Raw genomic sequence first — 13,383 nt, 5'->3', positions numbered from 1 at the left:
TTTCAGATTTCTGCCAGACGGCTTCCTGTTTCATTCCTTTCCCCAGTCCATATTCACTTACTATTTTTCCTTCTCTTTCTTGTCCTATTTTCAAATTCCAGTATGCCATCAGAATTAGATTTTTGTCTCCCTTAACTTTCTGAATAATTTCTCTTATCTCATCATACATTTCTTCAATCCTTTCGTCAACTGTGTAGCTTGATGGCATATAAACCTATACTATTGTGATGAGTGTTGCCTTTGTGTCTATCTTGGTTATGATAATACGTTCAGTATGCTGTTCAAAGTTGCTTACCAGCATTCCTATTTTTGTATTCATTATTAAACCTACTCCTGCATTATCCCTATTTGATTTTATGTATATAATGCTGTATTCATCTGACCAGAAGTCCTGTTCCTCCTGCCACTGAACATCATTAATTCCCACTACATCTAACTTCAACCTATCCATTTCAATTTTGAAATTTTCTTATCTACTTGCATGATCACAGGATCTAACAGTACATGCTCCAGTCCACAGAATGCCAGTTTTGTTTCTCCTGACAACAGCTCCTCTTGAGTAATTCACACCCAGTGATCCAAATGGGGAACTATTTTGCCTCCAGAATATATTACCCAAGAGAATGTCATCATCATTTAACCATATAGTAGAACTGTATGCCCTCAGGAAAAATATGGCTGTAGTTTCGTCTTACTTTCAGCCATTTACAGTACAAGCATAGCAAGGCCATTTTGGTTGATTTTACAAGATCAGATCAGTCAACCATTTGGACAGTTGCCCCCACAATTACTGAAAAGGCTCCTGGGCTTCTTGAGGAACTAAACATTCCTCTGGCCTCTCAACAGATACCCTCTGTTGCGGTTGCACCTTCAGTATGACTATCTGTATTGTTGAGGCACACCAGTGGTTAGGTCCATGGTTCATGGGGGAAGGCCATAGGACATTATCAAATGGTAATATACAGAATATGTCAGGAGGCAAATTTGTTTTCAAGTTTAGCAATTATCTGAAGAGCAAAAGTTTGCTGAACTTAATAGTCGGAGAAATTCAGTAATACAATTCTTCCATTTCAAGTTTTCATCAATATGACTCTATTTGTTGTACAGAACTGAAAACAGTGTATTTTATCAAAATTTATGGCATTAAGATCAGCTGATTTAGCAGGTTAACCATGGTGTGATAGGATACCTGAGTGTTCATCACTGAGGAATATTTAACTCTCATCCTGGAAGCTGGGAGTATCAGCATACTCACCATGAAGATGTAGGAAAAAGGGTAACCCTTGGTCACCAAAAATAGTGAAATAAACATCCTGGTTCATGTTTATAGCAACCAAAATGAATGGGTACAAGAAACACCCCCAAAATATCACAGAACCGCCTCTGACCTGAACTACATCATCCATACAGAACAGGTTAAACAACTTACTGGCCTGTCAGTTTATTTGATACTTTTATAATTTGAAAGGAAACACATTGCATGTCTATAATGAGCTACATTCCAGTTTTCGTGTTGTTTATCCCACTTGTAATGTAACGGACTACTGAAACTACTGATACCACAGGCTCGCGAGGTGTGCGGTGCCATCAATCAACTTGAAGGAGCAAGTGAACTTTAACTAAGTAAACATAAACTGAAATATTATTATTTTGTTACAAAACTGTTAATATGAGGACAATCATGAGGTATATTGCCACAGAACTACACTCCTGGAAATTGAAATAAGAACACCGTGCATTCATTGTCCCAGGAAGGGGAAACTTTATTGACACATTCCTGGGGTCAGATACATCACATGATCACACTGACAGAACCACAGGCACATAGACACAGCCAACAGAGCATGCACAATGTCGGCACTAGTACAGTGTATATCCACCTTTCGCAGCAATGCAGGCTGCTATTCTCCCATGGAGACGATCGTAGAGATGCTGGATGTAGTCCTGTGGAACGGCTTGCCATGCCATTTCCACCTGGCGCCTCAGTTGGACCAGCGTTCGTGCTGGACATGCAGACCGCGTGAGACGACGCTTCATCCAGTCCCAAACATGCTCAATGGGGGACAGATCCGGAGATCTTGCTCGCCAGGGTAGTTGACTTACACCTTCTAGAGCACGTTGGGTGGCACGGGATACATGCGGACGTGCATTGTCCTGTTGGAACAGCAAGCTCCCTTGCCGGTCTAGGAATGGTAGAACGATGGGTTCGATGACGGTTTGGATGTACTGTGCACTATTCAGTGTCCCCTCGACGATCACCAGTGGTGTACGGCCAGTGTAGGAGATCGCTCCCCACACCATGATGCCGGGAGTTGGCCCTGTGTGCCTCGGTCGTATGCAGTCCTGATTGTGGCGCTCACCTGCACGGCGCCAAACACGCATACGACCATCATTGGCACCAAGGCAGAAGCGACTCTCATCGCTGAAGATGACACGTCTCCATTCGTCCCTCCATTCACGCCTGTCGCGACACCACTGGAGGCGGGCTGCACGATGTTGGGGCGTGAGCAGAAGACGGCCTAACGGTTTGCGGGACCGTAGCCCAGCTTCATGGAGACGGTTGCGAATGGTCCTCGCCGATACCCCAGGAGCAACAGTGTCCCTAATTTGCTGGGAAGTGGCGGTGCGGTCCCCTACGGCACTGCGTAGGATCCTACGGTCTTGGCGTGCATCCGTGCGTCGCTGCGGTCCGGTCCCAGGTCGACGGGCACGTGCACCTTCCGCCGACCACTGGCGACAACATCGAAGTACTGTGGAGACCTCACTCCCCACGTGTTGAGCAATTCGGCGGTACGTCCACCCGGCCTCCCGCATGCCCACTATACGCCCTCGCTCAAAGTCCGTCAACTGCACATACGGTTCACGTCCATGCTGTCGCGGCATGCTACCAGTGTTAAAGACTGCGATGGAGCTCTGTATGCCACGGCAAACTGGCTGACACTGACGGCGGCGGTACACAAATGCTGCGCAGCTAGCGCCATTCGACGGCCAACACCGCAGTTCCTGGTGTGTCCGCTGTGCCGTGCGTGTGATCATTGCTTGTACAGCCCTCTCGCAGTGTCCGGAGCAAGTATGGTGGGTCTGACACACCGGTGTCAATGTGTTCTTTTTTCCATTTCCAGGAGTGTATATCATAAACACTTTTCATTTTTCATACTATCTTTTTCATATATGTATACGTGCATTGTGTAAAATACCAATATACAACCAAGGTTGGCAGTACTGCACAGTGTGTAAGCTCTACGAACAGGAGCCGGTTGTTGGTGGATGCAGAGACAATGGGCAGTTGGTGTTGAGGCATCTTGTAATATGCTTGCTTTGAGAAGGTCAAGGGTAGAGGGAATAAAATGATGGATTGGAAAAGCTGTTACAGTGAAAATTATTGAATATCATCATGATCAGCATTTATAAAATAAAAGTTGGAAGTTTAAATATGTGTCAGTTCTTATGCAGCAGAATACACACCCTGGACCTCAAATTGATTTAACAAACAGTGGATGGTGAGATTCATCACTGGACCACGAGCTTGCAACAATGACCAATAAAAGTAAGAAAGTTATATTACTCTAAACTCAAATTGTGATGATACCTTTCTTTCTCCATGTCTTCAACCCTGTATGTACTCTGTTGTTAGAGTGAACAGCACGACGGGGACCTGTGGTCGACTAGGCACACCAGGGAGACCACACACATTTAAAATGATAATTTGTAGCTTAATATACTACTACTGATAATAATTAATATTTGTCCCCCAGAGAAAGAGGGGCATTGCACACTGTAGATGTGCAGCTCTACATGCTGCTGTGAGAAATGGCTTTTTGTGAAATACACAACTCAAAATATTCATTGTAAGCAATGCCCTTCAGTATGTCCACTCAGTAAAAGATTGAGATGGACCTACATTAACTAACAGCAGCAAATCCTGTTGGATTTGAAATCAGATGTCATGACACTTGTCCCCATTTCCTGTTTGTTAAAAATGTTTTATGACCACTGTTCTTACACCATTTTGCATGGCTGTGTGTGGTTCAATATTCCCTGTAGAAATGTTGGACAGTCCACATTGATACATCAGTAAATGAGACAATTGCTTATGAGGTGTAGTCATGGACATGTCCAAACACGATAGCTCCTTTTTGTCATGTCTCCACAGTGATCCATCGCACTATGTTGATTCTATACAACCAACTAGCACGGACACATTGCTTCACTACCATGACTGTCATCAATGGTAGAGAGTCACATGATCACCTGGTAACTGTTGTGACAGTGCCACGACATTTAACAGTGCCACCACGACAGTACGCGCAAATGGTGATAGAGGCGCTCCGCAACTCGGCTGAGCGCGGGAGCGCCACCTAGCTACGAACGGCGCCGGCCGCATGTCACGGCACGGCAGTCGAATGAGAGATACTGAGTTCTTATCATGTAACCAGCTATTGTTCATAAGTGAGTGTGTTTGAATATCCACGCAATTATTGGTGATTAAAGGTTATAACACTTTTTGGCGATGAGTTCGGATATTTTCACTGCGTTGTGGATTTGTGTGTTCATGACGGGGCAGACATGGAACAGCTTATGCAAGCGCTCATTAAACAACAAACACAGCTGATGGCTGCTATTCAGGCACAACAAACACAGCTGACGGCTGCTATTCAGGCGTTGTCGACGACGCTTACTCGTCGTCTGTCTTCCTCTTCTTCGCCTCCATTCCCTCCTTATGACGAGGCCGCTGAAGACTGGGAGGATTATGAGAAGCGTTTGCGGCAACACTTCTTGGCTTTCGGCATTGTCGACGCTCCTATGTGTAAGTCGTTATTTCTATCTTGGATTTCCCCACGGATCTATCAGCTGCTATCTCAGTTAGCCCCTCTGCGGGAACCTGCCTCCCTGTCCTTCCAAGAAATGTGTGACTTATTGTCTAACTATTACCGCAAAAACACCCACGTCGTTGCCGCCCGCGTGGCGTTCTACCGGTGTCGTAAGCAGCCCCATCAATCTTACTGGGCTTGGGCGGCGGAACTACACGGTCTAGGTAGGAAATGTCAGTTTGTCACGGACACTCATCATGAGTCTTATGCTGATTCAGTGGCTAGGGATGCTATTCTACGGCTTGCTCCTGATAAAGAAGTTTGGCAACGTGCCCTACAACTGCCAAACCCGTTGCTGTCGGAAGTTCTAAGCATCGCTCAATCGCTTGAAGTGTCTCACGCTGCTGGCGCGCAAATAGACGCGTGGTGTGATGTAGGCGCTGTACAGTCAACTTTCGACATGGACAATTTGCCTGTTTCACAGGAGAACGAAGATGTGGCGGTGATTCACTAGCGTAAACAACGTTGCGTTGGGCCGCAACGCTCGCAGCGAAAACAGCAACCACAGAAGCAGGTTCGTTCCGCACTTCCTTCTTGTCCACGTTGTTTCGTACAGCATGACAGGGCCGCGTGTTCAAAACGTTGGGCCACGTGTAATTCATGTAGGAAAAAAGGCCACATTGCTTCTGTGTGTCAGTCCCCTAAAGTTCCTGTCGACGAGTATGAGGCATCGGACATGGATGTTAACTGTGTGCTTTCTCAAACAAATAAGTTGTTTGTTACTGTTCGTGTTCTGGATAAAGACATTCGCATGCAAGTGGACACTGGCTCTGTAGTAACTCTCATTAATTCTCGCACGTATTTGGAGTTTGGCTCCCCTCCCTTGTCTCCACTTGCGTGAAATCTGAGAACTTATAATAAACAGAACATTCCTATCATTGGCCAGTTTGATGCTTCCACTGCCTACAAGTCTGTTGTTAGGCCCCTCACGTTTTGTGTGGTGGATCATGCGGGCACTGAAAACCTGTTCAGTTATGATGCTTTCCAGTTTGTTCAATGGGGTTGGCCGCACAGGACCAAGGGCCGGGCATCAGATCCCCTTCGCAGCTACCATGCCTTGTGCCTTCGTCTGTCTGTTCGTGATGGTGTTGTTCTTCTGGCCATGGATGGCGCATCTCCACGGGTCGTGGTGCCAGCCTCTCTTCGCCAAGATGTTTTCAAACTGTTGCATGAAGGCCATTGGGGGATTTCTCGGACTAAGTCCTTGGCCTGCAGGCACGTTTATTGGCCCGGTATTGATTCGGACATCGCCCACATGGTTGCTGTGTGTGGTCAGTGTGCTCAACAACTGGCTGCACCTTGTACAATGCCCTCTCCGTGGCCTGATCCGGCGCAGCCATGAGAACGGGTGCACGCTGACTTTGCCAGCCCCTTCCTCGGTACTTATTGGCTACTGTTGATTAACACCTTCTTGACGTTTGTTGTTAGATGTCTGTCGCCCACCACTGCGGCGACGACGCTGGCTTTGTCCAAAATATTTGTGTTAGAAGGTCTTCCATCCACGATCGTCACGGACAATGGCCCTCAGTTCTCTTCGCAGGCCTTCTGTGATTTTTGTACTGGATGAGGGATTCATCATGTTACAGCACCGCCCTCCCATCCGCAATCGAATGGGGAGGTCGAGCGCCTTGTCCGCACTTTCAAAAGCCAGATGAAAAAATTCCTTAGTGATTTTTCCACAGATGACGCTCTGCTGCAATTTCTGAGTTCTTATCGCTTCACACCTCTGGGTGATCGGAGCCCTGCTGAACTCTTGCATGGCCGCCAACCGCGCACTCTACTGCACCTGCTTCACCCTGTCAGGCCTTGTGCTGTGTCCCCTAGTGTGGGAAAATACTCGGTGGTCGCCGACGTGTGGGCACGAGGGTTTGGATCTCACCCTAAATGGATTCCAGGGGTGGTCAAGGCTCTTCGCGGCTGCTGGCTTTGTGAAATACATACGGATAACGGCATGGTTGTTCGCCATTACTAGCAGATGCGCCCACGAGTGGTGGCCACGCTGGTGCCACCGCCCCTTCCTTCGCCTCCACCAGCCCGAGAAGCCAGTCCTGTCGCTGCTGCCGCTCTACCGTATGTGTTGATGCAGCCGACGTCGCTACCGCTTCCGAGTACGCCAGAACCGGCCCCAGTCGCGACGCTGCCTTCTCCGGGACCCATCTTGCTGGAGCACACCCCCCAGGTCCACGACACCTATGGATGCTGCTCCGGAGTTTTCACCCATCATCTCGTCCAGGAGGCATGTTCCACGCAGGAGCTTCCGTCCTGGACATTTTCGACCATACTCTCATGTCTCTGCGCGGGATCTCCTCAGGGCCTCACAAGAGGCCATGGATGTCTCCACACTGTCCATGTCTCCAAGGAAGTGAGGTTTTTTTTTTTTTTTCTCAAGGGGGGAAAAGTGTTGTGACAGTGCCAAGACATTTAACAGTGCCACCACGACAGTACGCGCAAACGGCGACAGAGGCGCTCCGCAACTCGGCTGAGCGCGGGAGCGCCACATAGCTATGAACGACGCCGGCCGCATGTCACGGCACGGCAGTCGAATGAGAGATACTGAGTTGTTATCATGTAACCAGCTATTGTTCATAAGTGAGTGTGTTTGAATATCCACACAATTATTGGTGATTAAAGGTTATAACAGTAACAGTGCCACACCATCCCAGCACTCCAAAGCATCATGCCTATTCTTTTAAGGGGAGATTAATATTATGTCCATTAGCTTATCAAGAACAAGATCTACTGAAGATAATAATAACTGACTAACTTATCACAGTGACTTGACCATATTGTGAAGGAGTTTCACTGTTGAACTTAAGGACAGATCATCAAAGAATATATAGTGGAATGGCTGCTTTGCATACACAGTAAAGAGTAATACCAGACTACAGCTCATACAACAATTAAAAGACCTGCTTGTTAAAAAAATAAAGTATGGATGCACACTGACTTTGGATCAATAATTTGTAACAAAAGATAAAATTGTAGTCAAAAATCCCACCAAGATATTATGTGGTGACATATTATAAATAGTGCATTAATGATTTACATATTATTTTTGTAATTTCTGTAAGACGTTATCATGAAGAATTATTAAGATAAGTGTGAAAAATAACTGGCCATGTTCTGCTTGAGACACAAAGCTAATGGTTTTGCTGAATATAGTGCAAAGTTGTAGCCCATAATAAAAAAATTAAAAATGACAAACCTGTGCAGTGGCATCACCATGTTGCAGCATGCTATTGAGCAGGTAGTCCCACAGCGTTTGGCCCAAAGGCCTTGGTGGCAGAGGTGGGCCCCGCAGGATCAATTCATCTTCCTTCAGACCCCCTAAACATCATATATGGCAAATGTTATAGTCTTTCAATCACTATCATCTCATTGCACAGTTAAAGGATGTCACATGTCAATAGACACACTAGATTAACCCATAACAATAACAGAAACACATTTGGAGACACACAGTTTTGACTAGATTAATTTGAGGGCTCAGACACAAAAGTATAACCTCAAGTAAAGAGAATACTAAATAAATAAACAGTTGCTGAACCAGAAAGTTTTTAATTAATTCTAGTCTGTAATGTTTAAGGTACTACTGAGTCATCAAGTGGTGTACTTAATTGATGACAGGTTGCCAGAATTGTGTCAACAACGCTGACAGAATCTTGCTGCCACTTGCTACATTTTTGAGCTTGGCAAATAACAATAGACACGGAATAAAGATACTATGGTGATTGTGGTGTCACCGCCAGACACCACACTTGCTAGATGGTAGCTTAAATCGGCCGCAGTCCATTTAGTACATATCGGACCCGCGTGTCGCCACTGGTGATCGCAGACCGAGCGCCACCACAAGGCAGGTCTCGAGATACGATATAGCACTCGCCCCAGTTGTACGACGACTTTGCTAGCGACTACACTGATGAAGCCTTTCTCTCATTTTGCCGAGGGACAGTTAAAATAGCCTTCAGCTAAGTCCATGGGTACGACCTAGCAAGGCGGCATTAGCCTTACATAGTTTGAGAGTTATCGTATGAAATGTCTCATCAAGAATGCTGTATTCACAACAAGGACAAATAAAAGTTAAGTATTCAAGGAGCTGCATACTTTTCTTATTAGAATTCACTACTTATCCTGTTCCAGAATTCACGCCCGTCTGCGTTAGATAGCGTGCATTTCGGCCCCGTCTATCTACAAGGTGTTGGCACATTTGCCAACACATCAGTGATCATGCAAGGAGAAAAAGAAAAACAGATCAAAGAGTCACTGCTTGTGACTGCACATAAAAAAGATTGTGTTTGATTCTTTATCCCTTCACACTCAGGCCAGTTGTCATATCCTTGGCAGAAGCAGGTTGTACCACCTCTTTGAAAAAAAAGAAGTGTTTGCCTCTCAGATGTTAAATAGTGGTGTGTTAATTGAATAGTACATTCCAAAAGAATGTAGATTGACTGAGCTTGTGAATTTACAGTTATCCTGTTCCACACTGTGAAATCTCTACTGGTTGGAAGAAAGAGACATGAGAGACTGTTGTGGAGAATGTAATATAGCAGACTGATATTCACCAAGTGAAGTATAGAATACATCTCTTTAATAAACATCCCCATACACTGTAATTGCATTACATGAACATATATCTCTATTTAAGTCTTCATTTTCAACTTACACTAGTCATTGTACGAGGGTCGGTCAAAAAGTAATGCCTCCCATTTTTTTTCTACTTAAAGAAATTAAGTTAAGTGAAAAATTTGAATTTGGCGCCATTCCTCAAACCTTCTTCTGCAATCCACTGCAGTAGTAACTTTCTGTGTCAACAGGTGGCAGCACAGCAGAAGTTTGTAAGATGGCCGACATCGATGTTCGTTTGAGACAGCGTTGTGTGATTGAATTCTTGAATGCAGAAGGTGAAACGCCCATACGCATTCATGAAAGACTGAAGAAGGTGTATGGTGTTGTGACAGTGGATGTCAGCACTGTTAGACGATGGGTTCGTCGTTGTAAGGAAGCTGAAGGGCAAACACCGTTGACTGACGAAAAGCGGAGCGGCAGGCCGGTGAGTGCAGTGACTCCACACAACATTCAGCAAGTTGATGACATCATTCGTGGTGACCGTCGGGTGACTGCAGATGAAGTGTGTCGCATTATTTCTCTTAGTAAAGGCAGTGTGATCACGATTATTAAACAATTGGGGTACTCAAAAGTTTGTGCACGGTGGGTTCCAAGAATGTTAACCGATCAGAATAAAGAGGCAAGGAAAACAATAGCCTCCCAACACTTGCAGCGCTTCCGTTTGGAGGGAGATGAGTTTCTGAAAAAAATTGTGACCGGGGACGAAACATGGGTGCATTTTTTTGAACCCGAATCAAAGAGGCAGTCAATGGAGTGGCGTCACACAAGCTCGCCGAGGAAGAAAAAATTCAAAACTGTGCGATCAGCAGGGAAAGTTATGGCAACAGTTTTCTGGGATACAGAGGGTGTGATTCTGGTTGATTTTTTGGAGCAGGGATGCACAATAAATTCTGTTCAATACGTCACAACCCTCAACAAACTTAAAGCACATCTTCAGCGAGTTCGCCCAACAAAATCAATGGCAGATGTTCTTCTTTTGCATGACAATGCAAGACCACACACCAGTCGTCACATCTCTGACAAGATTGTCAAAATTGGATGGGAAGTTTTGCCTCATCCCCCATACAGCCCTGACCTGGCACCATCAGACTTCCATCTGTTCGGGCCACTAAAAGAAGCTCATCGTGGGATTCATTTTGAAGATGAGGAGGCCGTCAAAACATCCGTGCGTCAATGGCTTAGGAAGCAGAGCTGTGATTTTTACCGTGCTGGGATACATGCCCTTGTTCAAAGATGGACCAAAACTGTAGAGATGGGCGGAGATTACATTGAAAAATGACAAAATGATCCTCAATGTTGTGGTTTTCAACCTATGTAATTGCATTTAAATTTCCTGACAATTAAACGTAGAAAAAAAAATAGGAGGCATTACTTTTTGACTGACCCTCGTATAAAAGCATTATTGTTTTTGTTGTGGTCCAGCTTGAAATTTGATGCAACTCTCCATGCTATTCTATGGTGCTCAAGTTTGTAATTGTGAAGGACTGTCTGCTATGTTTGTTTTATAACATTTAGGGAAACTAGGGAAAACCTAAATCATGATGGCCGGATGGGAACTTACTGCACCACTACACTTGGTTTTGGGCATTTGCCTGTCCTTTCATTACTAAATCTTTGTGCATAAAGCTTTACTCTGTTACAAGAAAATGATCCCATCAAGCAATAAAGAGGGAGCTCGTCATGATTGTATCATGGCAAGTTTCTTATGTTCAAATGCTAACATCTCACATGAAGAACATTCAAAACAAAAGTAAGGGTAAAGGCCGCACAATGTGCCATTTCAAGTAGAACTCTTGTTCTTGTATTTAAACAATCACCCACCTATGTAGTACAAATAATATAACAGGCACGTATGCTTGTGCTACAGTCATCCTGCACCAAGATTGGAAGCTGTGAAAGATGACAGTACATTTACATCCAATAGTCAGGGTCTCAGTTAAAACTGTAATATTTACACACAGTAAATACCTCACCAAAGAATTAACACAATTGTGATCCAAGGGGTCACATTCTTGTGAATAAAAGTCCTCAAAAGACTTGAAAAATCAGGGATCCAGAGCCTCCATTTTGCTATTGCTATTTGAAGGAATGGAGTGCAATGGCCCCTGCAATAAAGGATGAGATTTAAACTTAAATGTGACAAACAATTGTCTAAAATTATCAAATTTTGCTTCTTTCAGTTGGATGTGTATGTTACTCAAAATGTCGTTTTTCTATCAGACTGGCATGACAGTTGTCTCTGCCAGCAAGAATGTAACTATGATAGCTAAAGGTGGCTCAGTTAAAAGCAACGTAACATAACTTTAGAGGAGGGAATGAATCTTAGTGTGTGAGCTAATCTACAGGGCAGCAGAGAGTCTGAATTCTGTGTAGAGAAGGGACAAGAAGGAAAACCCAATATGGGCCACTGTGAGTGACTGACATTGGAGCACATGGAACACAGCATTTTTCAAGGATAAGACTAGTCTGCAGCCATTGAAATCAGTGTTAGAAGTGACCAGCCAGACCTACTGCAGCCAGCAGGTAAACACCTGGGTCAGTGGTTCTGCCCATGCTATGCTTTGCATACATACTCCTTAGCACCATTCTGTACTATTTTGCTACAATACCAATGCCATCTCCTCAGCCTCCATCCCAATGTCAGGTTGCAGAGATACTAAATCTCTCCCACCTGACATGTTCATGTAGTGGCAAAAATTGCTTGGTTTGTGCTGTGCCCCTATTGCAAAACTGAAGAGGGCATGAGATTCTCTGGCAGTGGATAGGCGACTGATGGAGGCAGCACCAATGCAATTTGTTCCACTGGGCGGGTAGCAGACTGCAGAGGTTGGGATAATGGTTGGTCCACTGACATGGTCAGGGGCAATGACTCTACTAATGGCAAGCAGGGAAAAGCGGGCACTGATTCAAATTCCGTGGATCCACAATGGCAGGGACAGTAGCTAGATCTGTTGGCACCTATTCTGTGGTCAAAGCTAGGATGGCAGTGGATGTGGAGGGGGCAGCAGCAGGGGAACATACTGTCATAATTGGGAGTCTTCCACTGGAACAATGCAGCAACCGACAACATTATACAGCTGACTTGGAGACGGTCACGTTTAAGGTCCGACAGCTCACAGCCAAAAATGATTAGAATGACAGTTCTTTTGCTCCCTAATAACACCAAACATAAACAAATGCTGATCTTTATGGCCCAATACTACACGCAGCATCCAATCCTATTGCTGGCTGATACACTTGGTCCAAATGGCATCACCATGGGAAAAGCACGGCAGGTCACAATTGACTGAGGCATGCGACTTGTGATGTAACAAATTCAAAAGTCCCTGCATTTGGTGCCCATGCAAACATTAGCTGGACTACACCCATTAACCAATGCCACACGGTATCAAACCAGTAAACTCGATAGAGCATTGTTGTGGGATAAGGCAGACTGACTTCTTCATTTGGGGCTGGAATGTTAGAAACTAGGTGAAACAGAGCAGAAGTCAGATGGTTGATACCATTGCAAATCCAAAAGTCTTCAAACTTCTGCAAAACAAATTGCTGACCATTATCAGATACGAGTGTCTGTGGGGAGCCCTCGACAGCAAAAACTGCCAGCAAGTGCAAACAGCTGTAGTCAGTGGAGGACAGCTTGGCAACGTGAGCAAACTTTTACATTAGATTCGCTATCAACAACCACATGCTACCCAAAAATGAGCCAACAAGGTCGATATGCACCCTGTCCCAAGGGTGCTTTGGGACTGTCCAAGGGGAAAACTGACACAAAGAAGCAGCCTGGATTTGCGCATGGGCCATGCAAGCCCACACAAAGTGTTCAGTGTCATGACTGATCACTAGCCAGTAGACATGACAACATGCCAAAGCCTTAATATGACTCATA

The 13,383-nt window shown here is 45.1% G+C and overlaps 1 protein-coding gene across 1 annotated transcript in view; it reads right to left on the bottom strand.

Annotated features, from left to right (window-relative positions):
- Positions 1 to 13,383, bottom strand: part of LOC124622950 (4-coumarate--CoA ligase 1-like) — a 129,045-nt gene that overhangs the window by 80,870 nt on the left and 34,792 nt on the right. Inside the window, exon 2 of the mRNA XM_047148744.1 lies at positions 8,077 to 8,198. Within this exon, the coding sequence (XP_047004700.1) occupies positions 8,077 to 8,198 (122 nt within the window). The remainder of the gene's footprint in view (positions 1 to 8,076; positions 8,199 to 13,383) is intronic.

The sequence above is a fragment of the Schistocerca americana genome, chromosome 1 (genome assembly GCF_021461395.2).
Source record: "Schistocerca americana isolate TAMUIC-IGC-003095 chromosome 1, iqSchAmer2.1, whole genome shotgun sequence".
NCBI lineage: Eukaryota > Metazoa > Arthropoda > Insecta > Orthoptera > Acrididae > Schistocerca > Schistocerca americana.
This window is presented reverse-complemented; position numbering and strand designations above follow the sequence as displayed.